Genomic DNA, 22,594 nt, shown 5'->3' with positions numbered 1-22,594 from the left:
ATATGTGCAAAACTAATATTCATAAGCATAATGTTTTTTTAAATAGGGTCAAATAAAAATATCTAGAAATTAAATGTCAGTTGATTTGAAAGCAATCATTTGCATAAAAATCTAACATACATAAAAAATGAACTGGAGAAGTTGCACTTATCTTTACCGAACATGTCCTGAAAATATTTCACTGAAACAAATACTTGGTAAGCATATAAAGTGTCATTTAGTAGATTAGTCATTTTCATATTTGTTCCATGTCAATTTATTCTTTTTACTAGCTTTGAAATTATAAATGTCCTATTTTGTTAAATTATTTTGAATTAAAAAAAATACACAAATGCAAAGGGGATAAGTCTCCAGAATTCCAATTTCATTCATTGCCCTTCTGTGCCTTTAGATAAGCAAGAACATAATTGTAGAAACTAATTACAAAATATGAATATAGCCGATTCTTTTTTATTAAATTAAACATATCAATTTTTTCTCTAAAAATGTATTTGCTTGATAAGATGTGGATACTTGGGTAATCAACCATATCATAAAATTATTACTCAATCATTTATAGTATGAAACTTAAGTCATTATTGGTCGAAAAATAACAAGTATACTTTCAGTAAGTATTCCATCAATAAATGTTAAAAAAATAATGACTCTGCGCTGCGCCTAATTTATGACCTGGCTGGTGTAGATTTAAAGGGAACCGGTCATGTGGATATTTGATTATAATCTAACTAATTATATACAATCATTAACTACTAAAAAGTACCTTAGATGTATTCACTTACTGGTGTGACAGATGGTTACCTCATAATATACACACAAAGATGCCGCATGCCGCAAGCTAATAAGCTGATTTGAGTCCAGCGTGATGTCAGTGAGTCCAGCGTTTTTTTTAATTCAGAGATATAGCCACCTGCTGCTGATTCATATGGAAAAAAAACTGTCAATCAGCAGCAGGTAGGCGGGGAGAGTCAGGAGCTCATAAATATTCATGACTCATCATTATGAGCTGGAGCTTTTCAATACAAGATGTTGGCAGATTGACTGGGTCAATTAAAGAAAGTGACCCAGCATTTTGCTAAGAGAATCAGTCACTTATTTATGTTGCCCTTATTTAGGACACCATAAAAATGGTGACAGGTTCCCTTTAAGTCTTTGTCAGAAAACTGGTGTAAAAGAAGATAAATATGATGGGGCCCCTGGCAATGTCCCAACCTTGCCACACCCTCACCAATACCTTAAAGCCTCCTGCACACGACCGTTTTTTTCCCCCCGTTTACTGGCCGTTTTTTGCATTCCATATACAGTCTGTATACGGAACCATTCATTTCAATGGTTCCGCAAAAAAAACGGAATGTACTCCGTATGCATTCCGTTTCCGTATTTTTGTTTTTCCGTTCCGTTGAAAGATAGAACATGTCCTATTATTGCCCGCAAAAAAACGGAACACATACAGAAAATGCATCCGTATGTCTTCCGTATCTGTTCCGTTTTTGCGGAACCATCATTTGAAAATGTTATGCCCAGCCCAATTTTTTATATGTAATTACAGTATATGCCATACCGAAAAATGGAACAGAAAAACGGAACGGAAATGGAAACACAACAGAAACAAAAAACGGAACAACGGATCCGTGAAAAACGGACCACAAAACACTGAAAAAGCCATACGGTCGTGTGCAGGAGGCCTAACACAAATATTACGACAGAAACATATGCAACATTATTAAAAAGTTTTAAGTGCCATTATGGTATACTTGGGAAATATAGATACTTATAGCTGAAGTGTAAGTCTTTAGTTACAGTATATTATTACCCAGTCATTTATTACACCAAGAGACTATACAAAAAAAAAGAAAGCATGCAGTGCTCCTAGCATTCCATGTTGAGGAAGAATAAGACAAACATTGTTTGCATAAAAAGTGGCATTTTCACTCCAAAAAATGTTAAGGTTCAGTCACTGAATTATCTTACATTTACCTTAAAGAGGTTTCCAGAATTTTGATGTAGTGACAAAGCTACATAGCTCTGTCCACTGTGTAGTGGACAATGCTGATAACTGTAATGCTGGTCCGATGGAATCAAATGGTAACAGAGCTGCATTTACTAGCTCTGTCCACTACACAATGGACAGAGCTTTGTAGTCCCAGCACCTACGTCCGATGCTGGAGCTACCCTCAAATGGCTGATGGGCCGGATTTGGGGCGTTGAACAGCACATAGCAGTTATTGATGGCCTATTTTGAGTATAGACCATTAATATCAAAATCCTGGAGAACCCTTTAAAGGGATTTTCCATTTAGAAAACAAATTTTAATATTTCCTATTACGGTCATATGGTGCAGCAGCCAGTGAATGACTGCAGACACATTCACAGTTTTGGGACATCAATGCTGTGATATGAAGTAGAAAATGATGGGGGTCTGAGCAGTCCTGGAATGGGATCTGTAAGTAGTGTATGCCTCTTTTTTATTTAGACCTTGCCAAGCCATTTTAAACATGTGTTTTCCCTGGACAGCTCCTTTAATTCTAGTTAATTATAACATTTAAATGTTCAAGTGAATCTGTGCATTACAGTTCTTTCTTTATAATATAATATTTTCCAATATGCAAATATTGCTAAATATATAAAAAATAACAACAATACTCACGCAGAAGTATTACGATGCAGAGAAGGATTGCAATTAATGCTCCTGTACTAAGGCCAGCAGGTAGGAGTAAGGCCTCGGCACTGCAGGACTGCATGTTTCCCTGATTATCACATGTACATACTCTTATAGTTAAAGTTCCAGTGCTGCTTTGGATGGGGTAATCATTGTCAGATATAACCACTGGTAGAAGATAAGTATTTAATTCATGTCTCTTAAATCCATTTCTTCTTGTTAAGATTCGAGCAGTGTTATCTGCAGATGAAAAGATAACAATTGTTGTTCTTAGTTTACTTAAGACACACCTTAAGGGTACATTCACACAACCGTGTGTAATCCATTCCGTTTTGCGGTCCGCAAATAATGCAACCGTGTGTCCGCATTTTGTGGACGAATGACTTTCGTTTGTGTTCCGCATGTCTTCCGTTTTTACAGTCCGCAAAAAACGGAAGGAAAAAAAAAGAGAGAAAAAAAAAATTATTAATTCAGAATTGTCAAGGAATCATAGAAACAGATCCGCAAAAAACGTATGACATACGGAAACCATGTCATCCGCAATTTACGGATCCATTGACTTGAATGGGGCTGCGGACTGATCTGTGTGGACAATAGTAGTGCAAGCATCATATTTTTGAGGACTGGAAATGCGGAAACACGGATGCGGACAATATACTGAATGTTGCCCACATATTTTATTCACCCTATTATTATAAATAAGATACATTAATGAAGTTAAATTAAAACAATTTTAGCATTGTTGGTATGCAGTATTTGCCTAAGGCCCCTTTCACACGGGCGAGTATTCCACGCGGATGCGATGCGTGAGGTGAACGCATTGCACCCGCACTGAATACCGACCCATTCATTTCTATGGGGCTGTTCAGATGAGCGGCGATTTTCACGCATCACTTATGCGTTGCGTGAAAATCGCAGCATGCTCTATATTCTGCGTTTTTCACGCAATGCAGGACCCATAGAAGTGAATGGGGTTGCGTGAAAATCGCAAGCATCCGCAAGCAAATGCGGATGCGGTGCGATTTTCACGCACGGTTGCTAGGAGACGATCGGGATGGAGACCCGATCATTATTATTTTCCCTTATAACATGGTTATAAGGGAAAATAATAGCATTCTGAATACAGAATGCAAAGTAAAATAGGGCTGGAGGGGTAAAAAAAAAAAATGTAACTCACCTTAGTCCACTTGATCGCGTAGCCCGGCATCTCCTTCTGTCTCCTTTGTTGAATAGGACCTGTGGTGAGCATTAAATACAGTTACAGGACCTTTGATGATGTCACTCCGGTCATCACATGGTACATCACATGGTACATCACATGATCTTTTACCATGGTGATGGATCATGTGATGACCGGAGTGACGTCATCAAAGTTCCTGTAACTGTATTTAATGCTCACCACAGGTCCTATTCAACAAAGGAGACAGAAGGAGATGCCGGGCTACGCGATCAAGTGGACTAAGGTGAGTTAAATTATTATTTTTTTTTTTTAACCCCTCCAGCGCTGTTTTACTTTGCATTCTGTATTAAGAATGCTATTATTTTCCCTTATAACCATGTTATAAGGGAAAATAATACAATCTACAGAACATTGATCCCAAGCCCGAACTTCTGTGAAGAAGTTCGGGTTTGGGTACCAAACATGCGCAATTTTTCTCACGCGCGTGCAAAACGCATTACAATGTTTTGCACTCGCGCGGAAAAATTGCGGGTGTTCCCGCAACGCACCCGCACATTTTCCCTTCAACGCCCGTGTGAAACCAGCCTAAGGCCTCATGCACACGACAGTATTTTTTCACGGTCCGCAAAACGGGGTTCCGTTGTTCCGTGATCCGTTTCCGTTTTTGTTTCCGTGTGGCTTCCTTGATTTTTGAAGGATCACCAGACATGAAAAGTGAAAAAAAAATCTAACTTTCACACTTGCGTTCGGGGCGGATCCGTCCGGTATCTGCACAGACGGATCCGCATCTATAATGCAAACGATGGTATCCTTTCAGAACGGATCCGTCTGCATTATATTTCAGAAAAAAATCTAAGTCTAATTGTTAGTCAGACGAATCCGTCCTGACTTTGCATTGAAAGTCAATGGGGGACAGATCCGTTTGAAATTGCACCATATTGTGTCAACGTCAAACGGATTCGTCCCCGTTGGCTTACATTGTAAGTCTGGACGGATCCGTTTGGCTCCGCACGGCCAGGCGGACACCCGAACGTCAAGTTTGCTTTGAAAATGATAGGAAAAAAACGGACACGGATCACGGACGCGGATGACAATCTTGTGTGCCTCCGTGTTTTTTCACGGACCCATTGACTTGAATGGGTCCGCGAACCGTTGTCCGTGAAAAAAATAGTACAGGTCATATTTTTTTGACGGACTGGAAACACGGATCACGGACGCGGATGACAAACGGTGCATTTTCCAAGTTTTCAACGGACCCATTGAAAGTCAATGGGTCCACAGAAAATCACGGAAAACGGAACAACGGACACGGATGCACACAACGGTCGTGTGCATGAGGCCTTAAAGGGAAACTTTCAAAAATGTGCACTGCTGGAGCCTAGAAAATTTTTATTTTAGGCCATGGGAGTACAGGCCCCAAAAATTAGGCATTCACCTGACAGAAAAAAACAAGTGATTATGTGGCTAGAGGTACATTAGGCGGTCACTGGATAACAATTTTACTGTAGGCCAGTGGACTACAGGCCCCAAAAATTAGGCATTCGCCTGACATAAAAGAACAAGAGATTATGTGGCTGGAGGTACATTAGGCGGTCACGTAATTTCAATTTTACTGTAGGCCAGTGGAGTATAATTAAGCATTCACCTAACAGAAAAGAACAAGTGATTATGTGGCTGGAGGTACATTAGGCAGTCACTGAATAGCAATTTTACTACAGGCCAGTGGAGTATAGACCCCAATAATTAGGCATTCACCAGACAAAAAAAAAAACAAGTGATTATGTGGCTGGAGGTATATTAAACGGTCACTGAATAACTATTTTACTGTAGGCCAGTATAGGCCTCAAAAATTAGGTATTCCCCTGACAGAAAAGAACAAGTGATTATGTGGCTGGAGGTATATTAGATGGTCATTGGATAACAATTTTACTGTAGGCCAGTACAGGCCCCAAAATTTTGGCATTCGCCTGACAGTAAAGAACAAGTGATTATGTGGCTTGAGGCACATTAGGCGGCCACTTAATAACAATTTTACTGTAGGTCAGTATATGTCCCAAAAATTAGGCATTCAACTGACAGAAAAAAAAAAGTGATGATGTGGCTGGCGGTACATTAGGCGGTCACTGAATAACAATTTTACTGTAGGCCAGTACAGGTCCCAAAAATTAGGCATTCACCTGACAGAAAAGAACAAGTGATTATGTCGCTGGAGGTACATTAAGCGGTCACTGGATAACAATTTTACTGTAGGCCACTGGAGTAGAGGCCCCCAAAATTAGGCATTCACCTGACAGAAAAGGCCTTTTATGCCACTATATATACATAAGAAAAGGACCATTCTTTGTTCTGGGTGGTGGCAGATATGTGTGGACTGGCATGAAGAAATTCAATTACACGTGGTCGTCATAGGTGTTGAAATCCTCCGAGATCCATGCCTCATTTTTAGAAATGTGAGGTAGTCCACACTGTCGTGAGCTAGGCGAGTGCGCTTATCAGTCACGATCAGCCTGCTGCGCTGAATGTCCTTTCGGACAGGACACTCAACGAGGGGCAAGCCAAGAGTTCCATGGCACATTGTGCCAGCTCTAGCCACAGGTCAAGCCTGCACACCCAGTAGTCCAGGGGTTCCTCGATTCTCAGAGCGTCCACATCGGCCTTTAACCCGATGTAGTCAGACACTTGTTGGTCTAGCCGTTCCCTGAGGCTGGAACTGGAGGGCAGCTGTCAATGGGTTGGCTGCAAGAAAGATTTAATATTTGAAGTGACCAACACATCTTCAAACTGCCCTCTTCTTGCATGCATGGTAGAATTGGTACCCACAACAGTTTATCCGTGAGTGGAAATTCCTCTGCCAGTGCCCGCAACAGCAAATTGCAGCATCTCCTGCAGCAAGTCCTGGAAATGCTGCATTCTGACAGCCCTCTGTGATGCTGGTAACATGTCCGCCATTTTGTGTTAGTACCGTTGGTCTAAGTAAGTTGCCACCCAGTACTGGTCCTTGCCCTTTATGCTTTTTATACGGGGGTCCCTCTTCAAACACTGGAGCATGAAGGCCCCTATTTGCACTAAATTGGAAGCGGTGGAGCGCCCTTGCTCCTGCTCATCGCCCAGGAGAATGTCATCCTTGGTCTCATCCCCCCAGCCATGGACAACACCAGGGATCCCCGAAAAGTTTAAAGTCCCCCTCAAAGCCTGCTCTTCTTGCTCCTCCTCCTCCTCCCCTCAACCACCATCCTCCTCTGATTTCTCTTCAGACTGATGCTGACGTCTCAGATGGAGTAGCCCCCCCCTCAGCATTGTGACTTCCTCATCTTCCAGCTCCTGCTCCTCGACGGCTTGATCAAAGACACGACGCAATGCATGCTCCAGAAAGAAGATGTAAGGTACGATGTCACTGATGGTGCCCTGGCTGCGAATGACCAGTTTGGTGATCTCATAAAATTGCCACAGAAGTCTGCATGCATCGCGCATGAGCAGCCACTGGCGCAGTGAAAAGAAACCAAGCTCCCCAGAACCTGTCTTGTTGCAAAGTTCATACTGGTAGTCGTTAACGGCACGTTACTGCTGGAGAAGCATATCAAGCATATACAAGGTGGAGTTCCAGCTCTTCGGGCTGTCACAAATCAGATGTCTGACGGGCAGGTGGTGTCACCGATGAACATCAGCAAGGCGAGCCATGGCCGTGTAAGATCTTCTAAAATGGCCAGAGATTTTCCTGGCCTGCCACAAGACATCCTGGACCCCGGGGTTTTGGGCAACGAATCACTGGACGACTAAGTTCAGGATGTGTGCAATGCCAGCACATGTGTGATCTTGCCCTGTTTCAGCGCACTCAGCAGATTGGCACCGTTGTTGCACACCACTTTACCAACTGTCAAATTGAGCGGGGTTAGCCACTAATTGGCCTGTGAACGCAGAGCTGAAAGCAGTGCAGGACCGATGTGGCTCTTGGCTTCCTTGCACAACAGCCGCAGCACAGCATGGCAACGTCTCATCTGGCACGTCAAATAGGTCCTGAGTAGCTTGGGGGGGTGCAGCGGAAGAGGCGGTACCATTGGAAAAGGAGGAGTAAGCGCCATGAACAGCGACTCATAAACAGCGCCATCTATTGGTTTCATAGTCTTATGACACAACTATGAATCCAATAGATGGTTCTGTTCATGAGTAGTGTAGATCGCAAATTTTCCATGCAAATGGTTTTTCAGCTGAAAAACAAGGCAGCTTCTGCTCATTTTCTCTTTCAGAGCAGAGGGTGCCTGGTTTCCTGCTCGGGTCTCCCATTGACTTTTATTGTATTAAATTATACTTAATCAACCACAGTATTCGGTAGAGCACTGCAATGTAGCAAGTTCGGAGGAGCATACTCGCTTAACACTAGTCATCAGCTGACACGTTAAAAAATCCCACACTGCTGAGCCAAAATCCCACACTGCTGAGCCACATGCCGGCCTCCTGGGAGCGCCAGATGTGACCGTGCATGGAGGATGGCTCGCTCCAGATACATTTGCTTTTTGCCTGCTGTGCACTGCGAGTTCTGCCTGCTTCTCCTCCCTATCTGCTGCTCCATCTCTCCCTCTGAACTCCCCTCTTCTTCCTCTCTTGTGGGCACCCACGTGATGTCCATTGACATGTCATCATCGTTACCTTCACCACCACTGACATTAGAGATCTCAGAGTAGGCAGCAACAGTGGGGACCACCCTACTTAGGCTGATCTGGCAACTGTCGTCAGACCGCTGGGTGGCGGCAGTTGATACTTCCTCTTCCTGATTAGATGCCAAGAATGGCTGTGCATCGGTAAGGTCTGGGAATGGATGGGAAAATAATTCCTCTGACTTGAGTGGAGGGGCGTGGTGGTGGTGTCTTTGGGGGTGCACATAGCAGAGAGTGAGGAGGGTGCAGATACAGAGAATGTGAAGGGTGCAGAAGCGAAAGGCTGAGTAAGTCACTCAACCAACTTTGGTGCATCCTCTGACGTAATCGCATGCACCTTCTCCAACTTCCCACTTAGGCTCCGGCCCGGTGCACCTGCCTGACTCCTACCACCCCTACGGAATGGCCTGCCTCTTCCTCTGCCTGTCATTTTCAAAATGACCCTGCACCACAGTCCCTAGAGAAGAGCAGTATTTGTGGAAGCAGGTATATCGCAGGCCTCAATCAGTCTCTATAGAAGAGCAGTATTTTGTGGAAGATGGTATATTAAATCCCTTAATCAGTATTTTGTGGACAGGTGTATCGCAGACATCAATCAATATTTGGCGGAAGTAGGTATATCAATACCCTTAATCAGCATTTTGTGGAGGCAGGTGTATCGTAGGCCTCAACTAATATTTGGTGGAAGCAGGTATATCGCACCCCTCAATCTGTATTTTGTGGAAGAATGTATATCAAACCCATTAATCAGTATTTTACGGAAGCAGGTATATCGCAAGCCTCAATCAATATTTGGTAGAAGCAGGTATATCAATCTCCTTAATTAGTATTTTGTTGAAGCAGGTATATAGAACCCCTTAATCCATATTTGGTGGAAGCGTGTATATTGTAACCCTCAATATGTATTTTGTGGAAGCAGGTATATCAGACCCCTTATTCAATATTTCATGAAAGCAGGTATATCGCACCCCTCAATCTGTATTTTTTGGAAGCAGGTATATCAAATGTATTAATCAGTATTTTGTGGAAGCAGGTATATTGCACCCCTTAATCAGTATTTTGTGTAAATAGGTATATAGAATCCTTTAATCAATATTTTGTAGAACCAGGTATATCGCACCCCTCGATCAGTATTTTGTGGAAGCAGGTATATAAAACCCCCTTAATCAGTATTTTGTGGAAGCAGGTATATTGTACCCCTCAATCAGTTTTTTGGGGGGCAACAGGTATATCACACCCGTTGCAAATATTTGTTCCAATAGTGCTTGTCCCTCTATATAGCTGCGCAAAAAACTGCTACACAATAGAAATGCACTAAATACTTTCCATGTTATGTGGGGACTCGCTCTGGTAGACAAGAATTTTGGATGCAGTATAGAGGCAACAACAAGTTCTTTGGATCAAACAGTTCAGTGTTTTATTTACACTTTAGGCAAGTGACAAAACAAACAGTCATATACAAACAAAAAGTCACCTTGCGGTGTTGGTGGTAATTCACACCGTGCGGCAATTCTGCCTCAAAGAGTCATTGCTGACAGCAGCACCAACCTGTTTTGATGCCAAACAGGTAGCAGGACTTTATCTAGACACAAGGCTCCCAGATCCCAACACAGAGACCTGGCTTCTAAACCTAGCTGCCTATTTAAGGACAGCCAGGTGCTGCCAAAACCCTGGTCGGCATTTAAAATCTGGTCCGGTATTTGACCTCATCTGGCTGTAAATCAGCCCAGCAGCACATGCTGGGAGGAAAATACCTGTTTTCCTAGACCAAATCTCTCACTGTGTTACAGTTAGAAAGTATATTATAGGTATATCACACCCCTCAATCTGTTTTTTTGGGGGGCAACAGGTATCACACCAGTTGCAATTAGTTATTCCAATAGCGTTTGAACCTCTATCTAGCTTCGGTATTGCAGAAGAACCGCACACAACTGCTGCATAATACAAATGCACTATAATATACTTTCAATGTTAGAAAGTATATTATAAGTATATTTCACCCCTCAGTATATCACACCTATCGATAGCACACCTATACCAGTCCTTAAAAGGACTTTTGTGGCCCTATTAGCTAGCTTTTGGTGTCCCTGCTCCACAAAGCAACCTCACCCTACACTGGCAAAACACAAAATGTAAAATGGCTGCCAGATAGGGTTCTGTTATAGAGTGGGGGTGTGTCCATGTGTTGAAACGTCTCAATTGGCTGTTCTGTCCCACCTGATGGATGTTTCATGGGTCAAAGTTTAGCTCAATGCAAAAGAATATGGCGCCAGCGGACATCACCATATGTTCGCATGTTCGGAAAATCGCGAACATGCAAAGTTCGCCGCGAAATGACCGTCGGGCAAACCACAAGGCCATTTCTAACCACAAAGTTGTTTAAAAAGTTTTAAAGTATTGGATCTAAACAATGCCATTTTCTGTCAGGTTTTCTTTAATTAAATAGTGTCAAGGCCTGATTGAAAACAGCATCATTGTTTTTGTAATGATTGACAGTATTTTAATTGTCCAACATGCTTATCAGATTTTTTAAGGATAAAATAATTAATGATGCAGAACCTTTGAGTGGCAATGTTTTTTTTACTCTAATAACCTGTTTTGAGCTTAAAAAAAAAAATAACTAAAAAGACAGTGGCATACACAATTTATAGATATTACAGTACTTCAAAATTTTTGCAACAAGCCACATTAACAATTTACAATTAACCATTTAATTTTAGGATACTTTTATTGATAGTTCAGTTTAACTACTATATATATTATTATATGATGTGTGACAAAATAACTACCCCATCTATGTCACCATTTATAAAGATTACAATCATTTTTTCCTTCTCATTTATAGTTCTCATTTATAGTTCTCATTTATTTAAATGGTGCTGCAGTAAATCCTAAAATCTTTAATTCTTATTAATGTGTTATATGCGCCAAATAATAGACTTAAACAGTGCATGTCTGGGATTTAAAATGTCTAAATAATATAGTACATAACATGTAGTAATTCTATATTTTACATATCATTTTATTGCAACCACAACTATACCTTCATTATCCTGGACTGTGAAGTTTGGATTCACTGATGCTAAACTGAAGAAGAATTTTTGTCCACCTGGTGGCTCATCCTTGTCCACTGCACTTATGGTCTGTATTAACTGTAAAAAAAAAAGAAATGTGTGTAATAATATTACACTGAAAGCAATAGTCTAGAAACACTACTGCAGACATATTTATTTTAAGCTGGTGGACAACAAAAATCACACAAAGAATTTCAAAGTCCGGTGTTTAAAAAGTTGTGGACTTTCTATAAAGTCAACTCAACAGAAGATTGTAGGCTCTTAGAGATTTAAAGATTAGAGATTAACATTAATGTGTAAGAATACATAAATGGCCAGCTTAACATACAAAATAACATTAATAAAAAAAATCACATTCATAAATAACAACTGTGATACTTTAATCAATCAAAACACATACAAATATACAATGCAAGAAATAAGATTAAATAAAATAGAACGTTCTGACCTTATATGGCCAGTTTTAAAATCCAGTCCCTCTAAATGGTGCGGAGCTCAAGCACCATTTGTATAAAAAAAATGGCAGTGTTCCTTATAATATCTCTTAAGCAGACATCAATGTAGTAGCACACATACTTGACACACCCGACTTGAATAGAAACAGTCAATGTCCTGCTCCTTCTTAGCTAGTTCAATGTATGCTACAAATGTTCATTCCCTCCGGTTTGTCTGCAGATCGACTATTTTGAAACACTGGAAAAATAGTCGATCTGCAGACAAACCGGAGGGAATGAACATTTGTAGCACAACAACATTCTAATTGAAACTAATGAAACACAAGTCATTGCTTACATTGAGCCTTCCTGGACTTCAGACCCGTATACATCATGCTCAGGTGCCGGCACCAATACGGGAGATATAAAACTGACTGTGTGAATTCAAGCGAAATACACTGTAGCCAATTGCAGTGCTGTGTAACATATCTATCATGAAATTTGCCGCTTGTTTATATTGAACGGGTTGAGAAGTTGTATATTTTAACTGGTTTATACAATTAAACTATGTAGCCTGCCGCTAGTCCGCATAGAACTAGCTAAGAAGGAGCAGGACTTTGACTGTTTCTATTCAAGTCGGGTGTGTCAAGTATGCGTGCTACTTCATTGATATCTGCTTAAGAGATATCATAAGTAGTGATGGACAAACATCGGCCCGGGACGATTCACGAACGCGATCGCTCAAACGCAATCAAATGTTCGCGAACCGCAAATACAGGCCCCAAACATTAGGCATTCAACGGACAGAAAAGAACAAGTAATTATGTTGTGGCTGGAGGTTTATTAGACGGTTGCAGGCACTGGCAGAGGAATTTCCACCCACAGATAAACAGTTGCGAGTACCAATCCTACAGCGCATGCAAGAAGAGGGCAGTTTGAAGATGTGTTGGTCACTTCAGATATGAGATCATTCTTGTAGCCAACCCATCGACAGCCGCCCTCCAGATCCAGCCTCAGGGAACGCCTAGACCAACAGCTGTCCGACTAAATCAGGTTAACAGCCGATGTGGACGCTCTGAGAAGCGAGGAACCCCTGGACTACTGGGTGTGCAGACTTCCTGGCAATAAATCGCTGCACGACTACATTCAGGACATGTGTCATTTTGCCCTGTTTCAGCGCACTCAGCAGATTGGCACCGTTGTCGCACACCACTTTACCAACTGTCAAATTGAGTGGGGTTAGCCACTTATCGGCCTGTGACTGCAGAGCTTAAAGGAGTGCAGGAGCGGTGTGGATCTTGGTTTCCTGGCACAACAGCCGCAGCACAGCATGGCAACGTCTCACCTGGCACATCAAATAGGTTCTGAGGAGCTTGGGGGGTGCAGCGGAAGAGGTGGTAGCAGTGGAAAAGGAGGAGTTAGCCGAGGAGGAGACGGAGGATGGAGTAGGAGGAGGAGAAGAAGAGGCAGGCCTGCATGCTATCCGTGGCGGTAACACCAAATCCACATGGGTGCCACAGGTTACAAGCTTGACTGTCGTCAGAAGATTCACCCAGTGGGCAATAAAATTTATGTACCTTCCCTGCCCGTGTTTGCTAGACCACGTGTCTGTGATCAGATGTATCTTGGTACCGACACTGTGTGCCAGTGATATATTAACTTGCCGCTAAACTTGGCCATATAGTTCAGGGATGCCCTTCTGGGAAAAATATATTTCATTCCGGGGACCTTCCACTGTGGTGTGCCAGTGGCCACAAGTTTTCTAAAGGCCTCCGAGTCCACCAATTTATATGGCAGTAGTAGGCGGGGTAGCAGATCTGAAAAGCCAGCGGTCAGCCAGAGGTAAGAGGATTATCTGGCGTAATTTTTTTACACTCGAACATTTGGGCCACGGAAGCCTGCCTTGTGCCAGATGAACGTGACGCCGGCACGGCGGAAGGTGGAGGGGAGGACAATGGGAGGAGAAGGAGAAGAGTCAGGACATGGAGCACCAGGAGTGTGTCTTTGTGGGTTCTGACGGCGTTGCTCCCACTGGGCTTGGTGATGGGAGGAAAGGAGTGGGGTAGCGTGGGGACGCTAAAAAAAGGACCACAAAGAGGCGCCAATATCCCTAGTATCTAGGCTTGTGGGGGTATATAACCCAAGGATAGCAGTTTATGTTGTTAGGTGTAGATAAAACAAATAGTAAAAGCAATGGCAAATTGCAAGTATAAAATTTAAATATAAAATCAAAATTTTAGTGACTCGCTTCACCCAGGAGGGTAATGTGGGATAAAGCTCAAGACACCCACATCACATCTCCTGCGCCTGGATCGCCACTAGAGTCTTTACAGATGAACAAAGATCACTCTCGAGTCCTTGTTCTTTCTTTTATTCTTTTATTCCAAAAGACAGGGTTGGGGGAGTGAGCAGCTTGACGCGTTTCGGGGCCTCTTAGTGGGTCCCCTTCATCAGGAGCATATAGGTATATGGAGCACCATGGAGGAAATTTTTCATGGCTAGCATTCCTATATGCCTGTCTTAATTCCTCTACACTGGAGTAAATTGTGCCCAATTTAATAAAAAGGCAAATGCCGCAACAAATTTGGTTCTGTGACACCAGAAACTCAAATCTACTCGAACCCCTATGGGCTTCCACAGACTTGAACTATAACTTAAATAGTTACATACATAGTTACATAGTTAATACAGTTTAAAAAAAAGTCCATCAAGGTCAACCAAGGGATAGGTGGGGGTGCGAATGGGGGTGCAAATGCGAGAGGGAAGTAAGACTGCTTTGATGCTTCTGGAGGCTCAACTTTTTCTTCTCTAGTCGGAGGCAGTGCCCCTTGTCTTTTTAGGGCATTTTACATGGAAGAGTTTTTCACCGTATTTTTTGTATGGCCCATTTATATACTTGTATAGGTTAATCATGTCCCTCCTTAGACATCTCTTCTCAAGACTAAATCAATTTAATTATTTAACTCTTTCTTCATAACTAAGACACTCCATGCCCCTTATCAGTTTAGTCGCTCTCCTCTGTACTTTTTACAGCTGCAGGGTGTCTTTTCTATGGACTGGTGCCCAGAACTGAACTGCATATTCCAGATGAGGCCTCATCAACGCTTTGTAAAGTGGTAATATTACATCCCTGCCCCACAAGTACATGCCTCATTAAGGCCTGGTGGCCTTAGAAGCAGCTGATTGACATTGTATGCTGTTATTCAATCTATGATCTACATGGACACCTAAATCCTTCTCTATAAGTGACTCTCACAGTGATACATCATCTAGGACTTATGAAGCACAGAGATTATTACTACCAAGATGCATAACTTTACATTTATCCACATTGAACCTCATTTGCCAAGTTGATGCCCAATCACTCAGAGTGTTCAAGTCAGCTTGTAGTTTATGGACATCTTCCATAGACTGTACAGTACTACATAGCTTAGTGTCATTTGCAAAAATAGAAATGGTGCTATTAATCCTGTCCTCAATATTATTAATAAATAAATGAAATAATAGAGGAACCAGGACTGAACCTAGGGGTACACCACTTAGAACCCGGGACCATTCTGAATAAGAATCATTGACCACAACTCTCTGGGCACAGTCCTTCAGACAATTTTCAATCCAACTACAAATGATACTTTCCAAGCCTATAGACCTTACTTTACCTATTAAACGTCTATGAGGAACAGTATCAAAAGCCTTTGCAAAATCCAGAAACGCTAGATCCACAGCCGCCCCTCCAACCCTAGAGGGAAATTTCCTGGTGGGTCGATGCCTAGGAGGGCAACTCAAGCCCTCCTCATAGCCCCAAGCTGGATTCATAACAAACTGATTCTCTCTTTTGCACCTGACCAGCAGCCACAGGTGCCCTCATAAATTCAACTGTATTGATGTCCTCAAGACAGCAATACAGTTGAATACCATGGCAGAAGTGGCAGTATTTTGTGCTGCACTTTGGTATTTGGGTCAGCTGGGATGGTATATTGCTCTGAACTATGGTATTGCTAGCACTATCTACTTCTGTTTTCCCTGCCAAATTATGTTGCCCTTTTTTTTTCCAGGGCCATCTTTAGTTCCCAGTCCGCCCCTGCGCCCCTCTTTCCAAGCTACTACTCACCTCCTCATAAAAACAAATCGGTTTAGTCAGACAATTTCTGTCCTTGGTAAACCCATGTTGGTTATCACTTATAATGTAATTTATAGTCACATACTCCAGTATATAGTCCCTTAAGAGTCTATCAAACATTTTTAACATAAGTTAAACTAAGTGGTCTATCATTACCTGTGGAGGACCTAGATCCTTTTTTGAATATTGGCACCACATTTGCCTTGCACCAATCACTTAGCACAGTACCAATACATAGAGAATATTTCAAAATGATAGTTTCTGGAGTAAATTATAGTAAATATGGCTATCCATGATAAGTTCTGCCCTTCCTACTAACCCCCACCCCTTTTCTAAAAAAGACACATTATAAAAAATATGGAGTACACTATCATATGTGACTTATTAATGCCGCAATAGTGGTTTAAAAACATTGATAAATGCCCAGCAATGTGTTGTGTCAACCACACAATGAAACACTATAAATACATTTTGTATATTTTGATACTGTGGTAATATACTTTTCCCTTCATACTTGTTGCTAATTTACTAAACATATGTTAGAAAAAAGTGGGGACCAGATACTTTAGATGGGAATATGACTGCAACATCAGACTATACAGTGTTTGGTTTCATCTGTTGCCATAAAGATACATATATTTGCAGGGGCGGACTGAGAACTTAAAGTGGCCCTTTAAAAAAAAACTGAAAGTGGCCCTTATGTTGTAGCGAGGTCCAAATTGACAGAAGGCATGACAACAGAAGTAGGTGTGACAAGCAATACTGTAGTGCAATACAAAGTACCATCCCAGCAGAACAAAATATCACAGTGCAGCACAACCTACTACCCCAGCAGAACCAGATATCACAGTGCAGCACAACCTACTACCCCAGCAGAACCAGATATCACAGTGCAGCACTAAATACTGCATCAGCTGAACTAAATATCACAGTGCAGCACAAAATACTGCCACCTGCCACACACTATAAAGCTGTATCATCAGATATTTATGTACCTTGCTGATGTCCAAGAGCAGGGATTAAGTGGCCCACTGGGCATCGGCCCACCAGGAAATTTTCCTGTAGGGTCTATGGCCAATCAGCCCATGTATATTTGCAAAGTAGATATAGGCAAACAATTGTATTTTTAATAATGAAGACCGTTTATAAATTTGCTTATTTTCTATTTTAAATGGCTTGGAGTAATTAAGAAATAGTATTTCTGAAGGTAGACACTATTAATAAAACCACTTTCAGGTTGTATAACACATAGTGCATCAAAATCCTGAGCTTAGTAGCTTATCTGTTAGATTCAATAGATGATTCCTATTGGTTTGATATGTACATACATAATTAATAATATTCGGAAATAAATTAGCTACAATACTAAATACAGTAATTTTACAATATACTATAAATGTTGAGGCCAATGACTTAAAAAAGTAATATTGTAATTTAATTGCGTTCTTATAATTTCTACTATTCAGTTAGTATACTGTATATGTATTTTTTTTCAACCAATAAAGTTAATTGGCATACATGAATTTATCTCCAGGTACCACCAAGCAGTTCTCTAATATGCATGAAGAGATTATTAGCCAAGGAACTGATAACCAACTTTGCGATCAGTGGCACAGCTTAAAGTATTTTAACAACAAAATTATGTAAAAATGCCCTTTAGCAAAATGGTTTCCCCCTTCCCCACTTACCATGCTTTTCAGAAGGATTTTATACTTGATGTCATCTTTTTTGTGTAATATTGTTTCCCATGTCTTCCTACCTGTCTATCAATTCTTAGCAATCTTAATAATTTTTATTAATGCGTGTCATTTCCATTTGTATAAAAAGAACATTAATAAAATACATGCACAGAAAGTGGAATAATCCAAATACAAATCCATAACATTAGCATTTAGGCCAATGAGTTAGGCCAAATAGATCCTCATTACTTTTATACTGGACACCAGCAGTCAGTCTATATTAGTACAATAATGTTTTGCTGCTAGAATGACCATGTATTAAATTATAACTCTGCTAACTAAGATCTGATTTTCCTCATAATTCCAAAAACATACACTGGTAAAATGAAATGAGAATTGCTGTTATGGCTTGTAGAAGTCTGTGGGGCCATTTTGTACTTCGATATGCCCTATAAGATGATATAAAAAAATGCTTTTGTTGGATTCCATATTTTTCCTTTCTGACCGAATATACACAAACAATGCAATATAATTATTGGTAAGCATAGGAAACTGTATAAAAAATTGCCCAAGTCTGTGGTATACAGTGGATATAAAAAGTCTACACACCCCTGTTCAAATGTCAGGTTTCTGTGATGTAAAAAAATGAGACAAAGATAAATCATTTCGGAACTTTTTCCACCTTTATTGTGACCTATAAACTGTTCAACTCAATTGAAAAACAAACTGAAATCTTTTAGGTAGAGGGAAGAAAAAATATAAAAATAAAATATGTGTGCACACCCTTAAACAAATACTTTGTTGAAGCACCTTTTGATTTTATTACAGCACTCAGTCTTTTTGGGTATGAGTCTATCAGCATGGCACATTTTGGCTTGGAAAGATTTGCCCACTCTTCTTTGCAAAAACACTCCAAATCTGTCAGATTGCGAGGGCATCTTCTGTGCACAGCCCTCTTCAGATCACCCCACAGATTTTCAATAGGATTTAGGTCTGGGCTCTGGCTGGGCCATTCCAAAACTGTAATCTTCTTCTGGTGAAGCCATTCCTTTGTGGATTTGGATGTATGCTTTGGGTTGTTGTCATGCTGAAAGATGAAGTTCCTCTTCATGTTCAGCTTTCTAGGAGAAGCGTGAAGGTTTTGTGCCAAGATTGACTGGTATTTGGAACTGTTCATAATTCTCTCTAGCTTAACTAAGGTTCCAGTTCCAGCTAAAGAAAAACAGCCCCAAAGTATGATGCTGCCACCGCCATGATTCACTGTGGGTATGGTGTTCTTTTGGTGATGTGCAGTGTTGTTTTTGCGCCAAACATGTCTTTTGGAATTATGGCCAAAATAGTTCAACCTTGGTTTCATCAGACCATAACACCTTTTCCCACATGCTTTTGGGAGACTTCAGATGTGTTTTTGCAAAATGTATCCTGGCTTGGACTTTTTTCTTTATAAGAAAAGGCTTTCGTCTTGCCACTCTGCCCTATAGCCCAGACATACAGGGAGTGCAGAATTATTAGGCAAGTTGTATTTTTGAGGATTAATTTTATTATTGAACAACAACCATGTTCTCAATGAACCCAAAAAAACTACTTAATATCAAAGCTGAATATTTTTGAAGTAGTTTTTAGTTTGTTTTTAGTTTTAGCTATTTTAGGGGGATATCTGTGTGTGCAGGTGACTATTACTGTGCATAATTATTAGGCAACTTAACAAAAAACAAATATATACCCATTTCAATTATTTATTTTTACCAGTGAAACCAATATAACATCTCAACATTCACAAATATACATTTCTGACATTCAAAAACAAAACAAAAACAAATCAGTGACCAATATAGCCACCTTTCTTTGCAAGGACACTCAAAAGCCTGCCATCCATGGATTCTGTCAGTGTTTTGATCTGTTCACCATCAACATTGCGTGCAGCAGCAACCACAGCCTCCCAGACACTGTTCAGAGAGGTGTACTGTTTTCCCTCCTTGTAAATCTCACATTTGATGATGGACCACAGGTTCTCAATGGGGTTCAGATCAGGTGAACAAGGAGGCCATGTCATTAGATTTTCTTCTTTTATACCCTTTCTTGCCAGCCACGCTGTGGAGTACTTGGACGCGTGTGATGGAGCATTGTCCTGCATGAAAATCATGTTTTTCTTGAAGGATGCAGACTTCTTCCTGTACCACTGCTTGAAGAAGGTGTCTTCCAGAAACTGGCAGTAGGACTGGGAGTTGAGCTTGACTCCATCCTCAACCCGAAAAGGCCCCACAAGCTCATCTTTGATGATACCAGCCCAAACCAGTACTCCACCTCCACCTTGCTGGCGTCTGAGTCGGACTGGAGCTCTCTGCCCTTTACCAATCCAGCCACGGGCCCATCAATCTGGCCCATCAAGACTCACTCTCATTTCATCAGTCCATAAAACCTTAGAAAAATCAGTCTTGAGATATTTCTTGGCCCAGTCTTGACGTTTCAGCTTGTGTGTCTTGTTCAGTGGTGGTCGTCTTTCAGCCTTTCTTACCTTGGCCATGTCTCTGAGTATTGCACACCTTGTGCTTTTGGGCACTCCAGTGATGTTGCAGCTCTGAAATATGGCCAAACTGGTGGCAAGTGGCATCTTGGCAGCTGCACGCTTGACTTTTCTCAGTTCATGGGCAGTTATTTTGCGCCTTGGTTTTTCCACACGCTTCTTGCGACCCTGTTGACTATTTTGACTATTTTGAATGAAACGCTTGATTGTTCGATGATCATGCTTCAGAAGCTTTGCAATTTTAAGAGTGCTGCATCCCTCTGCAAGATATCTCACTATTTTTGACTTTTCTGAGCCTGTCAAGTCCTTCTTTTGACCCATTTTGCCTAATAATTATGCACACCTAATATAGGGTGTTGATGTCTTTAGACCACACCCCTTCTCATTACAGAGATGCACATCACCTAATATGCTTAATTGGTAGTAGGCTTTCGAGCCTATACAGCTTGGAGTAAGACAACATGCATAAAGAGGATGATGTGGTCAAAATACTCATTTGCCTAATAATTCTGCACGCAGTGTATGAAGAATATGGGAGATTGTTGTCACGTGTACCACACAGCCAGTACTTGACAGAGATTCCTACAGCTCCTTTAATGTTGCTGTAGGCCTCTTGGTAGCCTCCCAGACCAGTTTTCTTCTTGTCTTTTCATCAATTTTGGAGGGACGTCCAGTTCTTGGTAATGTCACTGTTGTGCCATATTTTCTCCACTTGATGATGACTTCACTGTGTTCCATGGTATATCTAATGCCTTGGAAATTCTTTTGTACCCTTCTCCTGACTGATACCTTTTAATAATGACATCCCTCTGATGTTTTGGAAGCTCTCTGTGGACCATGGCTTTTGCTGTGGGATGCGACTAGGAAAATTTCAGGAAAGACCAACTAGAGCAGCTGAACTTTATTTGGGGTTAATCAGAGGCACTTTAAATGATGGCAGGTGTATGCTGACTCCTATTTAACATGATTTTGAATGTAATTGCTTAATTCTGAACACAGCTACATCCCCAGTTATAAGTTTTGTTTGTTTTCTTCCCTCCACCTAAAAGATTTCAGTTTGTTTTTCAATTGAGTGGTACAGTTTATAGGTCACATTAAAGGTGAAAAAAGTTCTGAAATTATTTTTCTTTGTCTCATTTTTTTTACATCACAGAAACCTGACATTTTAACAGGGGTGTGTAGACTTTTTATATCCAGTGTAAGTTTGTCGGGATTTAAGGCTACTTTCACACTAGCGGCAGGGGACGCCGTCAGGCTGTTCCGGTGGGTGAACAGCCTGTTGGATCCGTCCTGCCACTAGTTCGCGTGTGCCCCTGGACTGTCGCTCCGTCCCTATTAACTATATTGGGGTGGGGTGGAGTTACAGCAGCTGCACAGAAGCGCACGCCGAGAGGTGTCCGGACTAAAAGTACTGCTTGCAGTACTTTTAGTCTGGCCGCCTCTCTGCGTGATCTGCCATGCTGCCGCCAGAACTCCGCCCCCACCCCCATTATATTCAATGGGGACAGAGAGGCAGTTTGGGGGCACGTGAACTAGCGGCAGGACAGATCTGACACGCTGTTCACCCGCCGGAACAGCCTGCCAGAGTCCCCTGCCGCTAGTGTGAAACTAGCTACAGATCAGAAAATTGTTTTTAAAGTAATTTAATCCATAGCACATTTCACAAATGTTCTTCACCAAAACTAATCAAGAGTTTTGGCTATTCGCTCTGGACATAGTGCACAAAGTGGCACCCAACATTTTACTCTTAAAATTCCTTACACTTATGAGGGAAACAGGACAGAGAAGATGACCCTGGGCAGGGACCTGGCCAGTGGGCTTGCCTACAATGCTTTGTCGGCAGCTATCAGCCAAGCAGGTGAGATAATATTGGCTGGTCTATTAGGCTCTGTGCACTGTGAAGCACAGATGCCATTGTGAGCTCAGCCACTGATGTGTGAGGACATGTCTGCCATGTCTCCGACAGACACCAATTACACACACAAGTCAGCCATCTTAGTTTCCTGCAGGGATAGTTTTTAGTGATATATTTAGTATATAAATTAAATTACTAAGTCAGGTTTTATTAGTAGGGAGAGTATAGGGACAGTTAGTGTACTGGGACTGGGTGTCTCACAGTGAGGGCAACTACTGGAGCTGTTCCACTGACTGCACAAAGATCATTTAAATAGACATTCAACCATTTTTCTGTAGATGAGCCAGTTTTTTCCCCTAAAAACCTGTAAGTGTTTTAAAAACATATTCCAAGCACCACTGCCATCATATATTTCACTGT

The 22,594-nt window shown here is 41.4% G+C and overlaps 1 protein-coding gene across 5 annotated transcripts in view; it reads right to left on the bottom strand.

Moving 5' to 3' along the window:
• LOC121001078 (cadherin-10-like) overlaps positions 1 to 22,594 on the bottom strand; it is a 461,949-nt gene that overhangs the window by 6,022 nt on the left and 433,333 nt on the right. For all 5 annotated transcript variants that reach the window (XM_040431978.1, XM_040431980.1, XM_040431979.1 and 2 more), the window contains 2 exons: positions 11,532 to 11,640; positions 2,645 to 2,896 (listed from right to left, as the gene is read on the bottom strand). In XM_040431978.1, the coding sequence (XP_040287912.1) occupies positions 2,645 to 2,896; positions 11,532 to 11,640 (361 nt within the window). The remainder of the gene's footprint in view (positions 1 to 2,644; positions 2,897 to 11,531; positions 11,641 to 22,594) is intronic.

This window comes from Bufo bufo, chromosome 5 (genome assembly GCF_905171765.1).
Source record: "Bufo bufo chromosome 5, aBufBuf1.1, whole genome shotgun sequence".
Lineage (NCBI taxonomy): Eukaryota > Metazoa > Chordata > Amphibia > Anura > Bufonidae > Bufo > Bufo bufo.
Note: the sequence above shows the minus strand (reverse complement) of the source record. Positions and strands in the feature narration are given on the sequence as shown.